The sequence below is a fragment of the Spodoptera frugiperda genome, chromosome 25 (genome assembly GCF_023101765.2).
Source record: "Spodoptera frugiperda isolate SF20-4 chromosome 25, AGI-APGP_CSIRO_Sfru_2.0, whole genome shotgun sequence".
Classification (NCBI taxonomy): Eukaryota; Metazoa; Arthropoda; class Insecta; order Lepidoptera; family Noctuidae; genus Spodoptera; species Spodoptera frugiperda.
Window position 1 is genome coordinate 6,120,090 of NC_064236.1, and position 20,959 is coordinate 6,141,048.

Below are 20,959 nucleotides of genomic sequence, written 5' to 3' on the forward strand. Positions count from 1 at the left end.
GTAAATACTAGAATAATATCTCATTGAAAGAAGATTGACGACTAGTACTGACTACCCTAGTTTAATAATAATAATTGTGGCAAAAATATTTCATGTTTGAAGACAGAGGCCATGGTGTGAGTTTATATAGGTTTTATTCTCGTTAAACGTAAAGCAAACTTGTTCTAAGGCCCCAGATCTTTTGTCATTATCGTTGTCGGTCTCGAGTATAGATTGGGGAATTTTCGGATAATACCTCAAATTGGATAAATGTCATCCATTTTTACACGAGTATTTATCTAAAACATCGCCCTTTTCTAGTCTCGTCTCGGGATAAAACAGACTCAATGGAATGTATAATATGTTGTTTCATTTAACACTGAGTGCCAACTTCATTTAAACTTGAATCAATATAATGAACTAAAAAAAATGTTAGGTAATTTTATCATTGAATAAAGTAATCGAATAATAATATTCTCTCGACATTTTATATAATCTGTGATAATAAATCATAGAGAATAGAGATTTGTTCTGCCCTCCTGCCCTGTGAACGAGGTACCGCACAAGACTACAAAATAGTAGCTCGTTTACGTACCTACCTATCCATAGCATATTTTGTTTTCATGTGGTCATATTACTAATTGGTAACATAATGTGGAGGCCGACTTTCACGATCTTACAGAAAGTAGTTTTGCCTTCGTTTAGAGATAATTTAAATCTCTCAAAATTACTTTTTTCTACTAAAAGCCGGCTTCCAAAGTCGACATCAAAGTTAACCCTTGTTAGTGCTAGTATCGGTGTTCTCGTCGGCGCAGGTTATGGAGGTTACACGCATTATAAAGTGAACGTTAAAAAGACTTTTAAACCTGGAGAAACTGAAGAGTACGCATTTTTGAAAGAAGCTCCAGAGTACGCAGCTCATTATAAAGTAAGACACCATTGTTTATGCATACTTTTAGTTGTACAAAATTTTCGAGCTTTTATATAACATTCAAGTGACCGCGCCCTCACATGCTATGCGCAGAATTATGTTTGGGTTTATATTAGAATACTAAATAAGAAAAAGGCAACAATTTGCGGAGGTACAAAAGGATCCTTATAAAATTTCATGCATTCAAGTGAAGATGCAGTTACAGACAATAGAAAACTTTTAATCATAAGGAATACTTCGATAATAATAACAGTTTTATTTGTTTTTGGCTTTGGCATGAATACCATGAAAATTATAATGCTTCCTTCCTTTATTATCACTTTCAAAGAAAGTACCTACTACTTTTCAAAACTTTAATTACTCTGGAAGAATAAATTGTGTATATGATTGCATACATAAAAGTAATCCAAAATAACTAGGTAATAGATCCGAGTAGGTTTCATAGAATTCAAGATTAAAAGTAATAACTCAGTAAAATTATATTTTTATGAATTCTAACCTAAACTGTCATGTTTACAACCTAAGCACATGACCAACAGCTGGACAAGTACTTCATTCAAACGAATTTCAATGCTGCCAGCTTTACAGTCATAGTTGTACCTATATATTCAGTAGTTGGTACCTATATGTAAAGAACTAGATTGTTTTCTACAGATAACAAATATTGGTCAAATATCTATGTATATTGAATATATGTGTGTACCATATTACAGGATTTCTTGGTGTATATAGTGAATTTGGTTCAATATAATGATATAAAGGATAATTTGGACATATTTTGAGTACAACATAAATATTACTTTGTTGTTAGCTTAAAAACTGTATACCTATCTGAAAAAAAAGAAAAGTCCTTGACTATGGTACATGTTGAAATCTAGACTTGGTAAAAAGGTTGTTGTTAAAGGCTCTTTTCAGTTTCACCTCATAGTTTTACCACATTTTGGTGGCAATTAATAAATTGAACCCAAAGATAGGAGGAAAATTCATATTTTATGATTTTTAGCTGTGATTTTGAGAGGATTTATGATCCTGATGCAGTTGACCATAATATTATCAGAGCTGAAATCAGAACTTATTTGGTTTACTCTGTTTAACCACATAACTCTTAGTTTATGTGGGTGAATATTTAGTTAGAATAGTGATAAGTGATGAAAAATAAAACATAATAATATAATCATTACTCAGTCATAAAAAAAAAAAACAGGAAAAGGACAGGAATACAAGGAACTTTATTATAAATGAAATGAAAAAGCATAAGCAATATGTTTTACTTGCATCAATTTTATGATCATTTTGTCACTTTAACAAAAATAAAGGACAGTAGGAAACATATGTATGGAGTCTGGGCCCACCCCTCAATAGCAACATGTGTTATATCATTGGATTTACTTTTTAAATGGAACTATAGTTTCTAATATGCATATGGTCAAATGTTAGTACTTTCGGAGATATATCATCCTAAAGTCATCTCAGTATCCTTAGGGATATTGTATGAGAACTTTATATTATCTATATAGATATTCTTTCTACCTAATATTACAAACATATAGAATAGCTTAGGAGTTATATCACACAATTGAGTCAATGTTCAAGGTTAAGCTTTGCTTGCCGACATTAGTGTTTTGATAAGTGGCAACCTATTATCATATTGCCTTTCTAGTAGGTACTAGTAGAAGTAGTAGGGATGACAACAGTTATTTTTATAATTAAGTGACAAATGATCATTATTTGCTTCGTTCGGAGACAGTTTGTTAGCTACATTATAGGCACTGTAACTCCGAAATCACTGTTCTTTCACCTTAGTCACAATAGTGTGTTTTATTCTACATAAGAATACCTTTTCACAAAGGGGTATGTTTTTCTTATTGAGAGGTGGGCACAACATTACTCATTGTCCTTTCATCATCAAATCATCAATTTTATATAAAAATGAAAAGATGATTTGTAATAATAAAACAAAAATTATTGCTTTTTCTTTTTAATATTGAAATAACAACTAGTAGACTTTAATAAATGTAACAGTTTTATGGAATGATAGTACTGCAAGTGATTTTATTGCCAAATAGCTAGTGTAGGGAAAGGTCACTTGTTCAATAACATAAGTATTTGCTAATGTGCAATCATTGGACATTCAATTTTTGTGGAAAACATGACTGACATAATTGTCACCATCAAACGCAAATTATTGGCATAAAAATATACAAGCTAGTAAAACACTTTAAAAATAGGTCAACTATAAATTGTTGCATTATACATTCACAAAGACCAGAGTATTGTTAAATGTTAATGATGTCAAGTGTTAAGATTCTTAAATTATATCACTGAATTAGTTAAAGTTTATGATATTATAGTTAGTCAGTGTGTTGAATGTAATTCTATATTGCTGTCGACTAAGTGTTTAGATCTGTAAATCTACTTCCATATCAGGTGTGTGATGAAATCTTCAGTTTAGTTCAAGTGTTACATAAGTTCATGGCTGTGACACTATTATCACTCAAAAATGTTGACACTTATTTGGTGACCTATGTTAGATAATATTTTTTAATAATTTTGTAGATATTTGTTTTCAAAATTGACTGATAATGTATTAATTTTGTGTAACATTCTTACAGTAACATATTTCACAATGTAAGATGAGTGAATTAAGATAAAATAGAACAGAAAAAACACTTAAAAGCTACAATTACAGTTTTACAATGTGTATGCTACCTACAACTTCATAGGATTAGAGCATACTCCATATTTTGTACTGTGTATCTGGACGGGACACTGCGCTACACATTGGCCTGCCCTTTAATATTGAGTGTGGGCCTTGGGTAGTCCAGTATTGATGAATCCTGTAGTGGAGGAGGCTAAACCAAAACATCTTGTATGTTATAAACAAGTATTCACATTGGAAGAATGAACATGTTAAAAGTATTGATTAGTACATTAGTTATTTAAGATGAGGAACATTACGCAATTTTGTGAAAAGTATGTCACTAGGCTTATCTTAGATCTATTGCTATATTTTACGGAAAGCCTATCCTAGTAAAAAGTCCTTTTTAATGTAGTGTTAGGTTGGCTAACGGGCCTCCGCCGACTGGGTTTCGGGGGCTTCCAAAAGCCCTAGGCACTGTAGTTCAGATAATGGATCGCGTGCGGACTTTGTTGTAAATTCTTAAAGTCTTGAAACAACAAAACATTCTTCGATGATACAAGGTTTCGTCGTTATCTTGTCGCTATTCAACAAGTTACTTGTATTGGAAATTGAAACAGTTTGGTGGTGTTTGTATACAATGAGCGTATTTATTTACGCGTACTGTATTGTGGGTTCGCGGTACTTACCGGATGATGTTTTCTACTTTTATATCACTGTATAACTTGGGTGGAACTTCAGATTTATATTTTCATTAATTTTACGGTGCCGTCTCTCGATTCTACTTTTTTCCTATACGCATGTGCAATATCGCCCTATTGATTTATTGCAATAGTAAGTAAACTTTTTATATGTCAATATAATTACCATGGGTCGTTCCTAAACATCACGATGTAAGTTTTTAACAATTATAATGATGATTTGAATAATTTTTGGAAATAGGTATTGATTGGTTTCAGTTTTCAGAGTCGCGAGTATTTAAAAATAGTTTCAGGCGGTTTTAGCGCCAAGTACAAAACTCATGAATTTTCTGGTAGGTACTTCTTCCAGAATGCGTAAGCTACACTTTGTAGGTAACGAGGTATCAAAATTTATCTCGGTGCTGTAGTGATACACGTGAGTCCACATAAAATATACCACTTACTTAAAAAAATAAACATCGTTTCATGAACTCTCGCCTCACGGGATACGCGTTAAGCTTGTTACATTGGCGTTGAGTCGGATGAAATTAATTTCATAATGTAACCGTCCGGTCGCGTCGAGAGCGCGTGTTATTGTGAACAGTGTACCTACGCACATTATCTAGTTTTATGGGGGTGACACCTAACTTAAGACATCCTTAAGGGTTGTGTAGGCGTCTATTATCATCCCTCCGCTCGCCATTATTTGTAAGAGCAGGGTTCGAAAATAACCGATATTATTTATAAATAACAAAATATTGGATATTTATGATACTTAATAATATTATTCAGGTAGGTATATATATTTTTTCCATTTTTACATAAACCTAATCAATTATATGTAAGTACTTAGAATCAGACAGTTGAATCCAAAATAAATCTTCTAGATCAGACAAAATTAATATATATCATAAAAAGTAATTGTATATATGTATATAATGTCATGATATACATACTTCGAAGCCCGTGTAGGCTTTTAAAATTAATATTCTTTACTGCCATGCTACTTTATTACTCATACATAACTGCTAGCTATTTCCGCGCGGTTTCACTCGTTTCTCGGCTCCTATTCATCGCCGCATGATGTATGATCATTTCGCGTTCCCTAAAAATTGGAACTAGTAGTTCCGGAGAGTGCATTTAAACAATCAATCTCTTCAGCATTATAATATGAGATAGCGTTGAATTATATTGGTACCTCACCGGCAATTTGGGGATTCCATACAATGGCTAAGCAATGTAGATATGTGTATAAAGATATGTCATTATTCGTCTAGACATCGCGTTGTTATAAACGCAGCGAGCAGTGTGTACAAAAACCGTTATTATTATTTTTATTTTCGTATTAGTTTTTACACTTGTGAACCAAAAAACCTTACTTTACGAAGCTGGGCTATTCTGTGCATTGCCTATGCTGTTGGGCGAAATAAATGTAATTAATATTTAATAGTTGGCACGCCATAGAGATATTGTATCACATCAGATGGATTTTCGACCACATTGCCAATGTCATGTGGTAACTGTTTAACAGTGCGCAAAGCGAATAAACATTGTAAGCATTGCAAAGTAAAAATTATGCGAATGACATTACGATTGTATTGTTTGAGTAAATAAAGACAAAAGTAGTATCGGTTCAGTAGCGATAGCGAATGGTTGAATGAGCAACGCGAATGTGATATGATGTGATGTGATCTTGCAAAAATTGAATATTTTATTTTTTGTGATGAATTGGGTAAACCTAAAGCCTAATAAATTAAATTATGGGGAATGCTAATTTTTCAGCGTTTTATAAAAATAGGAGTAAAATACGTTTCATGTGTTTAATGTAATGTGATAGAATTCCTTGGCGAAGTAAAGTTGTGACTTTAAAAATATTAATTTTTGATATCTGAATCCCTACTAAATTGTACACACGTTAATAAAATCATTGATAGCCTTCACTTGTTTTATCTAACTGTATTTGCATTTGATGGAACAAATGAAAGTTGTCTAAAAGCTTTAAAGTGCTAGTGTAGCGTGGCGCTTCGATCGTATTTAGATTTTCTGTTCCGGCAATTCTATGTAATTGATAGATACAACATTCAAGTGACACTTTGGTAGGACTTATGACAGTTCCTAGGTTATGCAGATACATTGTTATGCAATGCTTAGTTTTATTTGTAATATAGTAGTTATAGTGTTTTGTATGCTGAAATTGTAAACTTATTTATCATTTTAGATAATCAACGATGCGGATACCAGTAACCTTCAGCTCACGCTGTTCCAATACCGGACTTGTCCGTTCTGCTGTAAGGTGCGAGCATACCTGGACGCTCGGGGCATTAGTTATGAGATAGTGGAGGTAGACGCGGTGCTCCGCCAGGCTATTAAGTGGTCAGGATACAAGAAAGTACCAATACTGCTCGCCAAAGTGGATGGTGGTTACCAGGTATTTATGATTCTGATTTATTAGTTCTCTGTTATCACTCTTGTACTGGTACTTGTACTGACTCACTACAAACTACTCTTACCTAGTACTATTAAAAATACCTTTTAAAAGCTTTATTCTTTCATCAATTCTAATTCCATTGGACTATTCCACGAATAAAAATAAAATTATTAAATGTGTCTCTTATTGTATTAAAACTATTATTCTATTCCTCTCCTTCTTTTGTATAACTGAATAAATTTTGGAATTTAGAAGAAAATAATACTAAAGCTAAGAATAAATGTATAATTTCAGCAACTATTGGACAGTACAGCCATCATATCCGTCCTCGAAACATATTTGAAAGATAAAACTTCTGAATTGCGGGAACTCATCAAATTCTACCCAGTCACCAAGTTTGTCACTGAAACTGGCAATGAGTCAACTGACATTGCGAACAAATACTTCATCATGCACCAAGCAAATGTGCCGGATGAGAAGGAGAAAGCGCTTGAAGCGTAAGTTTTGCATGTATTTTCTATTGTAATTGTTACCAATTACAGTTACATATTTCCTAAGTATGGCCTAATGCATACAGTGGCCGCAAGCTCGTCGATCTTCGTTCCTGGTTCGATTCCCGAATGAAGATTTATTGTGACTGTTCTTTTTTCTAAAATTCTCAATTGAGGTGTTTGGAAAATGGCGCTTACATTGTGTGCATAACTAAAGTGAGGAAATGTGGCGCCTCCTTTGAATAATGTTCGTTCAGTTTCTACAGAAAAGCTCACATTGGTGTAATGAATATTTATGTTTGAGTTCGTTTTATAGTTTTCATGTTTATTACGAACCGCAAAACAAACAAACGTGGTATCTACGGAACTAAGGTCGATCGATGTTTAAATTAAAGTATAGGTAAGCAGTAGTTTGAAAAAATAAATTGGTACATTTTGTTAATTAACTAACGATACGCCAATAACGCCAATAACGTGATTAGTTTGTAAATAGCTGAAAAAGTTATATTTAAATTAAAAAGAAAGGTTTAAAAAAATGCAATACGTTGAACATGTTATTAATGAGTTAAGTCAATTAACCGCTCGAACCAACACCGATAGCGTACAGAAACAAAAACATGAGTCTGAGGGTTTGTTAGGTACTAATTTATAATTTTTACACCTCATAAAGCTAGCTCTCGCGTGAAACGTCACGAGTGAGCAATTTTATATATCTATAGTCACCTACATCGTCGAATGTCGAGCATGTTGACCTGTTTTGCGCTGCACACGTATCGGAAATTAATTAGCAGCGACTCGTGTCAATAATTCTGTAACATGAAACAATAACTCGCTATTATTTTCTTTACAAACTATTATTTATTTTGCAATGTATGTATGTGAGTATTGAAACTTGAAACTGACTTTCGAAGCAGATATGTTTAACCGATTAAACTGATATTTAGTAGGTATATAATCCTTCAGTTTGCATGAACATAAATGCTTAGCTGTTCAATTCAAATGATGTAAATGTTTGTCGTGAGATACCCAAGTATCTCGTTAACTTACTAACGTAACTTATAAATGCATGTTACAGTGAGGAGCGCCAGTGGCGTCAATGGGCCGACCGTGTCCTGGTCAACACGCTATCCCCCAACGTGTACAGGACGGCCGGCGAAGCTCTTGAGACTTTCCAATGGTTCGAGCAAGCTGGAGGCTGGAGGCAGTTCTTCCCCGCGTGGGAGTGCACTCTCATGGTATACATTGGTGCCGCCGCCATGTATATGATTTCTAAGAGGCTGAAGACCAGGTATAGCTCTGTTTCTTACCCAAATATCTGTTACATTTGACCTTTTCCGATGAAGTAATAGTAGTAGTGATTAATGAATGTTAGCTAACATTAAGATGAGTAAAGTTTGACTTAACGTTTTTTTGTGTCATATCAACATACTTAGTGTGTTGATACTTACCTTTCTTGATAGTGTGTTAAATGAACTGCCCTTGGGATTTCAGACACAAAATTAAGGACGATCCTCGTGAGTCGCTCTACGACGCGGTCAATGAATGGATGGGTGCAGTACAATCGAAAGGCACTCCCTTCTTGGGGGGTGACAAGCCAAACTTAGCCGACGTAACAGTGTTCGGAGTTCTCAGTAGCATTGAAGGATGCACAGCTTTCCAGGACTTGAAGAAGAACACCGCTGTTGAGAAATGGTACTTTGATACGAAGAACGCTATAGAAAGGAGAATGGGTAAAGTTATTGCCATGCACGCTTAAACGTTTGGCGAACCATTCGTGTTTTGGTGTTGATAACCAACTTTGACATCATCATCATTCTTAAGAACTTTTACAATTTGTGACTTTCCTCAGCAATAGTAGGACTACATGATATTTATATTTTTAGATTATTTAATAACGTACCAACGTAGTGTTTCGTTCGTGATAATAGTTAGGGACAAGTTTTAGACAAATGTCGACATCGTCAGTTTTTAAATTTGACTTGCGGATTTATTATAGTTCATGCAGAATCAGCCTAAAATATACTCACTTATAAAACTGGTTAAATCTTAGTGTTTATAGATTCTACTAGAAATTAACCACAGATTTTAATTACAATTTAGATTCTTATTGAAAGAATGCAGTGTTACACAAAAATGATTCTAGAGCAGTTTTAATAAATATTTCTTACAAATATAGTGTGCAAAAGTGCTGGCGAATGTAATAATAATATCTAAAGAAACCTGTTGTCACAGAATGGCGAGATTGGACTGTGATTCAATGATTACCACAAAGTTATTCAGATTCTTACTGTTAACTGCGAGACACATTTAACGTCACACATATTTTTTGTGCAATTCATGATAAATAATGTAGTTTAGTCAAAATGCAAAGAAATAATAATTCTGTACATATTATTATTTGATTGTTATAAACGGCACAATCTATGATATCAACTCTGTCAGCTGCCATGTAGTGAGAGGTAAATAAGATCTGTTGACCGATTACTTTCACTGGATAAGAAAAAATATATTAATAATCAATTAAGTACCTCCGAAATAGCTTGAGACTGAGTAGATCATTGACAAATTAAATGGTATCCAGACAAAATGGTTTAAAACCATTATCTACAATGTCAAAGATCGATCATATTTTAAATTAAACTGAAAAATATATGATTAGATTTTGATATTTTTTCATTACATATTTCTTATTATTATTCTTTTATTTCAATACATTTCTATAACATTATAATTCTGATGTTTATAAATGATATTTTTTATGAATGAGTAACGAAAATGAATTAATATTATGTTTCGATTTGTTCATTTTTAATGTTGATGTTCCAGGACGTTCATAACAGGTTTTAGCGGTACATAGACTGACAAATGTCAGAGTTGCGCTCTTAGATTGTGACGACTAGAGTTTCATTTATAGAAGACATTGTATAATTGCGTCCAAACTTATTTTACTACCTGATATAGTATAATTATACATTTGTTCAATCTTGTCTATAGATTATGTAGCATATTACAAATAGACTAATATTGTTACAATAGTTGCAATAAAATTGGTTCCTAGTGCTGTTATTACGTCATTGAGATTTATGTAAATGAGAGTTTCGTAATGAAACTGTTAATTTGTATTTATTCAAATGTGTTAGTACATTTCCTTCATAAAATGAATCTCGATAGCTCGGCTTGGCTATTTATAAGCTTTTATTGGTTTCATACTTTAAAGGAAACAATTAGTACAGTTTATTCACTACATGTGACGTGTGAGAAAACGAAGTACAATTAGCACGTGTATTTTGAACATAAACAGAGAATGGAGATATATTTTTGTCTCTGGAACTGAATAAAGGCTGTGGTCACCACATATGATATGATAAAAGATTAACAGAAGCCAAACATTTTCCTAATACTTATTATATTGTTTACATTATAATAAGATCACAGCCAAATGATAGGTTTAGGTTTGAGTTACGTTACGAATTAAACATGTTTGTTTTTTAACCGAAGGAATGGTTTTAGTTTTATTTGATTAGGATAATTTTAACACAGTTCGAGTTATCGAGATTTTATTTGTCTAGATCAGTGTTTCCCAACCTTTTTTGGTTAAGGACCACTTTTACATAATTTTATTAGGTTAAGGACCACTATTACTATTTTTTTGTCGTCTGAATACAATAGATTTTCTTTATCATGAGAATTGTGTCATGGGGTTCATTCTTATAAGAATAGTGTCTTTTGGATTATTGAAATCGGTTGCTCCTCTCAGTGGCTCCTTTATGACGAAAAGTATGTAACTTTACGTGGTCCGACCACCAGTTGGGAATCTCTGGTCTAGAAGGTCGCTTGTCATAAATATGTCGTCTGAAGGTCATGAGTCGATTAGTTTTTTTATTGTACATAGAAATAAATCGGTCCATAAATATTCATACAGCAATATGTACTTAGATACTAAACCACTTTGCGTGGTGTAGAGTTAAATCAATTGTTCTATATTTTGTAGGTATGTACGGAGGTGTTCATTCATTTGTGAGACCAATTTGACTTTCCCTTAAAACTCAAATGAGATTAAATTATCTTTTTGTCCTATTTCTGTAGTGATAAGACGTTGTACTGCCTCGTCTGTCGAATGGTCCCAAGTGCGACTGCCGGGGAAGGGTCTCGGTTTTAATACCCGGTTGGGCATAGTATTGCTGGATTTTATTTTTCGGTTTTCGATAATTTCTCAGTAGTAGCATGGAGGCTGGAATTGCGCCCGATATAGTATGGTATAATAGGCTAACCTATTATATGGGACTCATAACATAAATGGGTGTATACATCCCCGAAAGGGCGATCTGTGGATGGTGTACTGTACACTCGCATTATGTGCACAATAATGGGTGTACAGTGGATCACCCTTTCGGGGATAAAAAGCGTGACGATGTATAAAAAAAAGGTTTTGTATAAATATTCTCTTCAACCTTCGCCAACTATGTAGGTTGAAGATGCGTATTTACTCGGGTGTTGATAAAAGTTACTAAATTTTAGTATAGACATTAGTTAGACAAATTAATTAGTTCCAAAAATGCGTGTGATTTTTTCAAACATTGATTTGGGTGGACCCCGCGTTTCATGTAACTTGTAAGGCCACTATTGACGAACACCGAAGAAGTAAGAGAATGACTGAGGCATTTCGGTTTAAAATCACTTGTTACTATAACTATTTATGTATAGGTATATAAAACCCGGAATCTTGTACTAGACAGCTGTGACCGCTGACGACATCATATAAACATATGTATTGCATTTTACATCAATAGTTATAATATTGTAAAGACGGTAAGGTGTACGTCATTTAATAAATATTTGCGATTAGTTTCATAGTTTTTACAAAGATAGAGGAGATACCTTAGAACAAGGGCATTTAAAGTCATATTCTGACACACAGCTTGCATTTTAGTACGAAGCTTTGATCTGCAATCTAACTACAAGACACAGTCATTATGCTTGTGTAATAGAGATATTAACATAAACAGCTGCATATTATTAAATTAAAACATGTTAGTTTTTAAGACCAATAGGCCTAGTAAGGTGAAATAAGTATATTGTGGGTCAAAATGTTAACTACAATCTAAGGTGTGTCCTCCCATAGCCACTATCTTCAGGGAGCTTTATGAGATGTAATATGAAACTAATCCAGCATTGTAAAGAGGTTATTTCACTAAATAGATCGGGCGCGGATATCCCTTATTTTTAATAGAAACGTTTTTGTATATTACAAGTCCTCCTCTTCTTTCTTATTATTTTTATATTATGTAACAACATATCCTGTTAAATATAAAAAATGGAAATATAATTGTTTAATAAGATCCTGTGCCTTCTGAGAGTATTTCTTATTTAATAGAATGTTACTCAACGCTATTTACACTGTAAATAAATACTAACGATACACAGAATGTATGTATAATATGTTGTTATGTTTCATGGAGATGTTATGAAAAAGGGAGGAGCCTAACCGTCAGCACCATTTCGCGGGTGCAGGCTATATATTTTGTGCCTGTTTTAAATACCTATTAAAGAGAGTAGTTGAATATGTTAACATGTGATTTTATTGTTTAGTTAAAGTTGTTATTAAATACATGACTATTTATTTTTTATGGTTTTCATTTTGCATCACCTGTTTCGTAATCATTCTTTAGGAGAATATTCTTATAACTTAGTCTATTGTATAGCTCACAAAATGAATGAATGATAGTTCACGTGCAGTGATACAAATGAGGGATCAATACTGTCCTTGCTTTATCACGCCACAATAGAGGCACTGGGTACTCTGTGTAAGTAGTTTGTATTCGAGGTCGCACGGTCCAATAACCCGTCGCACATTAGCTATCTGCACTATACAAGGTACTGTCATAATCCGGTGTCTTTGTATGGATTTTTGTAATAATTTCTATCAAATTTCTGTTCAATATCGATCTTTTTGGGTTGAGATCGGTTAAGATATTTATTAGCTTTTTTTTAGTAACAGTGATAAGACTCAGCTTATTGTTTGAAAAATAACACAATGAAACCCATTTCGGAGTTGAAAACAGTGAGAAAAAAATTAAAAGCACCTTTTTTCTTATGACATTATTTTTATTGATAAACTTAAACATAAGAACGTTAACATCTATATGTTTATGATATTTCGAAAAGAAAACGATAACATATTACGAATTGAGTTAAAGTCTTCCTTTCAAATAACCCTTTTTATGCACTAGACATTGACGCATTAAGGTATACAGGGTATATACATCATTATGTATCTTGCTGTAGCATTGCATGTTACTTTGAATGGGATTCCTAGACAATAGCCTTCAATATGCTTTTAAGAGTCCACCCTTGTAAGTAGTCTACCTTTGTCTTGTAAACAATGGCATAGGGCAAGTTAGTTTGTTAGAAACCTGAGATGCGTACAAGCTTTTAAGTACTTGGTAAAATGATCTGCTTTTAGTACTGTTTTCTATTATGATACTAGCCACCCACCCCAGCTTCGCATGGGTGCTACTTCCCGCCCGATGTTCGCAATAAATGCGTGAAACTTTTCTATCATGGAACATAGAGGTGTCAAATTTTTGTGCAGCCATTCGAGAAAATATTTCGGTGATTAATTTTGGTTTATATAGATTTTCTGGTCCTTTTGACTTCTTGTTTGTTCTGCTTTTTAATGATGATGATACAATAGGCACGTTAGGTGGATCAGCAGGCTATCTGAGTGTAAGCTAGCGAGAACCCTCTGTTGGCGATATCGGGCGGCGTGGCGGCCGTCGCGCCCTCGTTAGCGTTTGTTACCACGTACAGTACAAATGGTTTAGCTGCACCTGTGGAACAAATATTTTATATATTATTTCATACATTATTTTTTTTTTTATATAAAATAGTTTTCATTTTTATTATCCTGATAAACCATATTTAATCGGACATAGTTCTATTTACATAAATATTTATGGCAGGTACTAGTACTGGGTATACCTGCCTACCAAATAAAAAAAGGTAAGTTACATTTCAGTAGTATGACGAAGTTTATAAGTACGGAAGTAGCGATAAGATCAAGAATGTGGATTTTGGAGGCCAGACCAGAGGGGCCTACGAGTACCTTCTAGTAGGTAGGTACTACTATAATGCTATAAGCTCTAATGAATAATATGATTCAAATAATTAAAGAGGAATGCTTACTCTGCACAGGCACGAAGCCAAGTCCGCAAAAGCGGTCAGTGCCTGCAGCCAAGGCGGTGGCGGCTACTATGGGGTTGGGTATCACCACGAAGTCGGTGAGACAGTTGGCTCCGTTCACTGCGCCCAGCTGCGTGCCCAGCACCGTGTTGTCAGCGCCCTCCACGTCCCCCGTCAATGTAAAGGAGAATGCATCTCCTGCAACCTGTATTAAATACCTTCACTCAGAAACATACTCGTCATTCGCACATGTTAGACCATATTTGTTTCATAATTTTATTCACTAGACATGTAGTGAAGTGTATTTTTTCTTGAAAAAGATATTATTCATATTAATTGGAAAAGTATGTATATTTTAACTAGTTCTTGGATTATAAGCCGTTCAAAAAAAAAAAAATATTTGGCTTGACCTCAACTTCAAAATTATCTTTTTTTTTTCGATAACTTTATAACTGTCGATTACTGGGTAGGGGTGGGGCGTCAACGTCAGGGAGTCTTAGTAGACTGATAGTGTGGTTCACCCAGTGTCCGAGTAGTAAGAAGTTTGAGTCTGGCGATTGGTTCCCTTTTTAGAAACAGGAACTTTATATGTAACAGGGAACTTATAGTAATATTGTCGTATACTAACAAAGATGTGGCTGCCATCAACTGACCTGTGAATATTGTATGGCACAGTAGCCGGCCTCCATTCTGATACATATGCCGTAGTTCAAGTTGACAATTTGCCGCGTGCCCGTCACCAGGGAGGCGCTGAGCACTGTGTTCGCCGCGGTCCCGTAGTTAAAGCTGTTAATCGTTCCCGTTATTCCAGTGTAGTATTGGAGACAACCGTTTGGCGCTGTAATTAAAGTGTATGGCGTGATTGCTTGTATGTACGGAATGCAAATATATTTTATACTAGCTTCCGCCCGCGACTCCGTCCGCGCGGATGTCGGTCTTCGCGTGGAAGTTTTATTTCTCCATTTTGAGTAACTCTGACAATGACATCTTATAAATATCTGTTGGACCCAAATACGGCGAGGCCCATAATAATTAAGGAGATCCCTCTATTGAGCTACTGCTGTTGAGCTCCCGTTCTAGCTGAAAAATAAGGATTTTTTTCTACGTATTTTTCCAGGATAAAGAGTATCCCATTTTATGCTCAGGATAGTAAGATATAATTATACCAAGTTTCATCGAAATCGAACCGTTAGTTTTCATGTGATGCCTGAACATACAGACAGACAAAAAAAATTTAATCACATATTTAGGTTTGGTATCGATCCAGTAACACCCCTTGCTATTTATTCTTTCAATATTTTCAATGTACAGAATTGAACCTTCTACAGATTTTATTATAATATTTTTGATTTTCCACGACAGTACCGAAGCGCTCGGCCCATACCCAACCAAATGAGTGTAACGAAACCATAGCGCGATCTATTTCGATCCCAACGCCAAAGACAACTCGGATTATTGATCTATACTCCGTTCGGGCATTTTCTTTGTACTAAAAGTTTAATTATATTGATATTATTTTTTTCATACCTTTTTACTATTTATTTACTTTTTTTCGATGAATTAAAACAATAACATGAACCGAAGTCGTGTAACGATCGACATAGAATTATCTATACTCCGTTAGAGCATTTTCTTTGTACTAAATGTTTTATTATATTGATATTATTTTTTTCATACCTTTTTACTATTTATTTACTTTTTTTCGATAAATTAAAACAATAACATGAACCGAAGTCGTGTAACGATCGACATAGAATTATTTATAAATAATTTATTTCTTATTTTTATTTTTTGATTTTTGAAATAAAAATATATCTATGTCCTTTCTAAGGTTCTAAACTATATCTGTACCAAATTTCAACCAAATCCGTCAAATAGTTGCGGAGATTAATGGTATAAGCATAGAATGTTCGACGTGATTCTTTAATTTGACATAACTTTTTTATTTATGAACCGATTGACATGAAACAAACACTAAATGTAAATTTAAGCATTCCACAATATATTCGTGAAAACCGCATCCAACTCGGATCAGCCGTTTCTGAGATTAGCGCGCACAGACGAACAGACAAACAGACAAACAGACAAACAGACAAACAGACAAACAGACAAAAAAAAAGTTAATTACATTTTTGGGTTCGACATCGACATAACAATAACCCCTGCTATTTTTTTTATTTTTATTTTCAATGTACAGACAGCACTTTTCTACGATTTTATTATATGTATAGATTGTCATATTTTTGGTTATATATATTTTTAAATTAATCATAATAACTATGAAACTTTATTCGTTATGATATAAAATAGCATTTCTTTTTCCTATCTTATACTATACTAGCAAACTCGGCGAACTCTGTTTCGCCCTATGTTTTTCCCTGCTTTCCTACTTTTCTCTTGATTTTTTCCTGAATTTTCTTTGCTATAAACCTCACGGAGCCCAAGACCTTTCCAACGAATGCAAAACTGTGGAAATTGGTTTGTGCGTTCTGGAGTTATAGCGTCAGGAAGGAAAACCCGACTTATTTTTATATAATAGATATCATATTTCCTGTCTGACGGTGCAACGAAAAAGGGACGAGGTGTGACCACGGTCACATCTACTTACATTTAACACTATATTTATTTACGACATCTGTCAAATTTAAAATAATGAATTAAGTTACCTATTCCAGGGCAGTCGCATCCAAGCTGAACCAGCCTAATGTTCCATCTTCTAGCGAAAGTGGTGGCGAGGGTCGCACTCACCACGATGGTGATGGCCGTGTTCCCATTGAAGTCCACGAATATAGTCTGGCCAGTGAGGTCGCCACATAGCAGGGGCACAATGGTGTTGCCTCCAGTTACGGATATTAATCTTCCGTGACCGGAGACGTCAGAGCTTTAATGCGCCATTTTCTTCAAAATTTTTATTCAGTTTGTCACTGAGTCTGAATATAAAGTTCACCGTTCAATTAGCTAGAACCTCAGGCTTGTTTGGTAAACGTTGCCCCACATTAGGATTTTCTCCTGTGTCGTGGGTGCGTTTACAAACATACAATTTCACATGCACATGACACCCAGACCCAAAACAACAATTTGTGGATCACACAAAGAGTTGCTCCGTGCGGGAATCGAACCCGCTACCCGTTGCACGGCAGCCAGTTGCCCAGCCACCGCGCCAACCGTGCAGTCTATCTATACTTCTATAGTGTTTATCTACAAAGAGTAGCAATGTAGGTAATTAGAACCACGACGGTCGTAGTTGCATGTGTTCTACCTAATAATAGAACATGCAGCGTGTCGTGCGTAGGAATTCGTCAGTTGCAGGAACTCGTGTGAGTTTCTAGAGGATCGTCACAATAAGATCGGAGAGGTGCAACGGTTCTGGAAAATATTGTAAACTCTTACCAATTTCCAGCTATAATATATGTGAAATTTTATAAAGTTGTGTAGTGTTTACCTACTTTAATATTATTTAATAAACACATTGCATATAATGCATAGTTTGTAACAAAAAGAATAATCATTGAAAGTGTAGTGTGGAATATGATAATTGAAAATAGCTCCCGGTCGTGCCCGGAGCAAACATCTGTTTTGTGAATAAATTACTTGTTTTCCACCACAATGCGTATTAAACGATTAAGAATAAGATTTGTGGGTTACCTGACAGACGTTGGCGTTGCAACGGTTCACGATCATGGAGCAGGCTGGCCCACCGGCGTACGCGGCCGGGTAGCCGGGGCTCGAGAAATAAGTGTTGTTCACATTCGTCGTAGTTCCGCAAGTACGAGACACTGGAACACAAAGTTACGGATATTAATCTTCCGTGACCAGAGAAGTATAGAGCTTTAATGCGCTATTCTTCAAAATTTATTCACTGTCACTGAGTCGGTTAAAACAAACCCAAAACATAAATGTGAAAGGATGCCAAGTTCGTTTATTGGAATGTTATCGCCGACCAAATAGTGATCTAAATAAGTACCAAGTTTTTGACCTCAGTTAAAAATGATATAACAAGTTGGCAAGTTTTCACACACTTTAGTGTATAAACGTACTAAACGCAATGAGTCAAGATAATTTTCTATTAAAACTTGCCAAGTTATATCATTTTTAACTGAAGGTCTGTGTATGGAACTTGGTACATTTAATCTCACTTCTTTTATAGGCGAAACATTCCAATATTAACGAACTTGTCATTTCACATTTATGTTTTAACTAGGATTTCACATTTCGTAAGGTTTATTTTCTATTTTCTTATTTTAGGTACTTTGACTAATTACAAAGCTTCGTAACGAATGTTTAATCGGAACGACCATTGGAAGATATAGATTTTTTTGTTTTAGTTCCTTAGGGGCATGAACTTACACCTTCATTATTATTTAAAAATCACACTTGGCCATTTTCAGATTTTTTCCTTTTACCTTACCTAAAGGTACCTCCATGCCAAATTTCGGTCAAAGGACCATTAGAAGTTCTAGGTTTTTGATGAGTGAGTGAGTCGTCAGTGAGTGTATAGTAAAAATAGCGATTTTCTGACGTCAATATTCGACCTACAATAGTTACATTAATGAAATTTTGTATTTTAGAAAGTAAGTAGATTCGAAGGATACTAAAAAGGTCATATGCGTAGATAAAATAGATTTTGAGTTATAGGTGGGTCGAACTTGGCCCGACATGGTTTGTAATATAATTCACGGCCGGTTTCGGTTTTTTTTCGAAGCGGCACACTGCCGTGTTCATATGTAATGGAATGTCGTAATGATTCAGATGTTTTGTTTTTTATGGTATATGTAGGAAAGGGTTTACAGTTCATCTGAAGGTAAGCAACCAGCGTTGCCAGAAAAACCAGTACTAGAGGCGTTACAATTGCGTTGCAGATCTTTTGGGGGTTAAGAATTTAAGGGTGGTTGGGGAATCGAGGATTGAGAAGATTGGGAAGGGGGCCACCGGTAACCTCATTCACACAACGAAACACAACGCTCGCGTTGTTTCACGCCAGTTTCAAATAAATTAAAGTGGGTTTCCATCCCATACATATCTAGATTAGATAGTAGGTACGTACAGGTTGCAGGTACGAGAGAGCTCGTTTCACTTTTACTCACCGACGCAGCACCGTCCTCTCCTCGTGGCGCAGGTGCCCGTGATGGTACCGTTAAGGTTGTTACATTCCCGCCGCGCGAGGCACGTGCCGTTCATAGAGTTGGCAGTCGAGCACTCCGTGTTCGCGAACCGCACGATACTCACGAATGGAAACACTGCAATCATTTAAAACAAAAACAATAATACTAAGAGATAATAATTGTTATAGGTGAGCAAATATGTTCATGTGTAAGAATTTTTGTAGTTATAATTTAATTGTTGTGGTTAATTGTAGTGTGCAACGTAGATACCATATTGATAAGATTTATTGAAAAAAAAAACAAATTGTATGACAAGGGCACGGATCTTAGAGTCCGTGGAGAACAAACACAAAAAAAAAACTGTTATAGGCGCAGGTTCCAGTTTTATGTCATTTCTATTGTGTTAATTATATTACATTTCGAAATTTAAATTTCTATGATCATATTATTAATTCATCATCACATTATATGTACCGTACTTTTAGCAAAGGGATACACGCTAAGGATTATTTGTTAACGAAATGTCGTTTGGCCAATTACTATTAGCTTTGCTATCAATGGTTTCTAGCTTTCGTGCAAACTAACAACATAAAAAATATAATAATAAATTCCAGGGTGTTTTGTTTTTCCCTAGAAAATTTTTGATGTTTCGAAATAAATAAAAACATTTTGAGACTAATTAAATTTCGAACTATTTGAAGAGTCCCTCCAGTTTCGAATTAATGAGAGTCGACTGTGAGTGTTAATAATAATATATAACAGGGCATCGCGTAGCTATTTTTTAATTTGCAACTGCCACTACAGAAACGTTGTGTAGGAAGAGAAATAATCAAATGATGGCTGGGGCTCTATGGAAATATACTTCGCATAGCTTGGGACAATATCAAAACATTTAGTTTTCGCTTGAAAAATGTTCAGTGCTCATATGACTAGAAGGACATAGTAACAAACTTACATATCTTTCCCTTTCTTCCGCCAACACTAGTAACGTTGTTACTATCAAATTCGTCGTACTCATCGAAGGCCTCGTCATCTTCTCCAACGATATCATCGTCCTGGTTGAACCTACGGATGGTCGTGGCCGAAGCAGCTACCACCAGCGCGGACAAAACTAACCACCACTTTCTTGATAACATTGTTAAACTAGCTTCTCTTTTGAATGTGACACAAGAACTAACCGACTTAATCTATTCCTCTGTCATTTGTAACCACTAAAATTTCACGTTTTCACCAGTCCTAGTCCTAATAGAAATGGTCACGAAATGTGAGTAGACATGCCAATCATGTATAAATAAAGTGGGTGATAACGGTCATCTGTTTGTGCAAACTGTTAGGGATGTTACCGTTTTTCATTTAGCACCCGCTGACAAGCTATGTGTTAAAATGACGGTGTAAGTGGAAGAATTAGAATGATTTAGGTTTTACTAGGCCTCCGTTGTAAGTGGGTTACTGATGTGCTTCGTGACCTATTTGTAATCTAGGTACCTACATACTTCAGTCCGGCAACGGTTTCTTCAAATGGAGCAAT

At 34.9% G+C, this 20,959-nt stretch overlaps 2 protein-coding genes across 3 annotated transcripts; one reads left to right on the forward strand and one right to left on the reverse strand.

The window, feature by feature from the left end:
- The first annotated feature begins 507 nt into the window (after nucleotides 1-507).
- Nucleotides 508-12,770, forward strand: LOC118263298 (prostaglandin E synthase 2). Of its 2 annotated transcripts, XR_007707172.1 has the most exons (6): nucleotides 523-907; nucleotides 6,447-6,656; nucleotides 6,951-7,153; nucleotides 8,223-8,435; nucleotides 8,639-10,740; nucleotides 10,772-12,770. XR_007707172.1 is itself a non-coding variant. In XM_035575198.2 (5 exons), exons 1-5 carry the CDS (start codon nucleotides 632-634, stop codon nucleotides 8,901-8,903), a joined length of 1,167 nt encoding a protein of 388 aa, XP_035431091.1. In that variant the 5' UTR covers nucleotides 508-631; the 3' UTR covers nucleotides 8,904-12,770. The 2 variants fall into 2 exon arrangements, 1 of the variants encoding a protein (XP_035431091.1); XM_035575198.2 differs by having other exon boundaries at nucleotides 508-907; nucleotides 8,639-12,770.
- A 478-nt stretch (nucleotides 12,771-13,248) lies between these two features.
- On the reverse strand, nucleotides 13,249-20,694 carry LOC118265224 (uncharacterized). Its single transcript, XM_050704569.1, has 7 exons — nucleotides 20,387-20,694; nucleotides 19,414-19,566; nucleotides 17,958-18,105; nucleotides 16,996-17,210; nucleotides 14,983-15,167; nucleotides 14,333-14,534; nucleotides 13,249-13,977 (listed from the first exon to the last, which is right to left on the reverse strand). The coding sequence occupies exons 1-7, from the start codon at nucleotides 20,565-20,567 to the stop codon at nucleotides 13,856-13,858; spliced, it is 1,206 nt and encodes a 401-aa protein (XP_050560526.1). The 5' UTR covers nucleotides 20,568-20,694; the 3' UTR covers nucleotides 13,249-13,855.
- Nucleotides 20,695-20,959: the final 265 nt, after the last annotated feature.

Bases quoted from the DNA above. Each gene is read 5' to 3' on its own strand.
- LOC118263298 (XM_035575198.2), top strand. From the start codon at position 632: ATGTGGAGGCCGACTTTCACGATCTTACAGAAAGTAGTTTTGCCTTCG. The intron at 6,657-6,950 runs GTATTTATGATT...GTATAATTTCAG, and splicing joins AAGTGGATGGTGGTTACCAG to CAACTATTGGACAGTACAGC. The intron at 7,154-8,222 runs GTAAGTTTTGCA...TGCATGTTACAG, and splicing joins AAGGAGAAAGCGCTTGAAGC to TGAGGAGCGCCAGTGGCGTC.
- LOC118265224 (XM_050704569.1), bottom strand. From the start codon at position 20,567: ATGTTATCAAGAAAGTGGTGGTTAGTTTTGTCCGCGCTGGTGGTAGCT. The intron at 17,211-17,957 runs TTCTTAATCGTT...GGCGCATTAAAG, and splicing joins CAGGTAACCCACAAATCTTA to CTCTGACGTCTCCGGTCACG. The intron at 15,168-16,995 runs GTAACTTAATTC...CTTTAATTACAG, and splicing joins ATGCGACTGCCCTGGAATAG to CGCCAAACGGTTGTCTCCAA.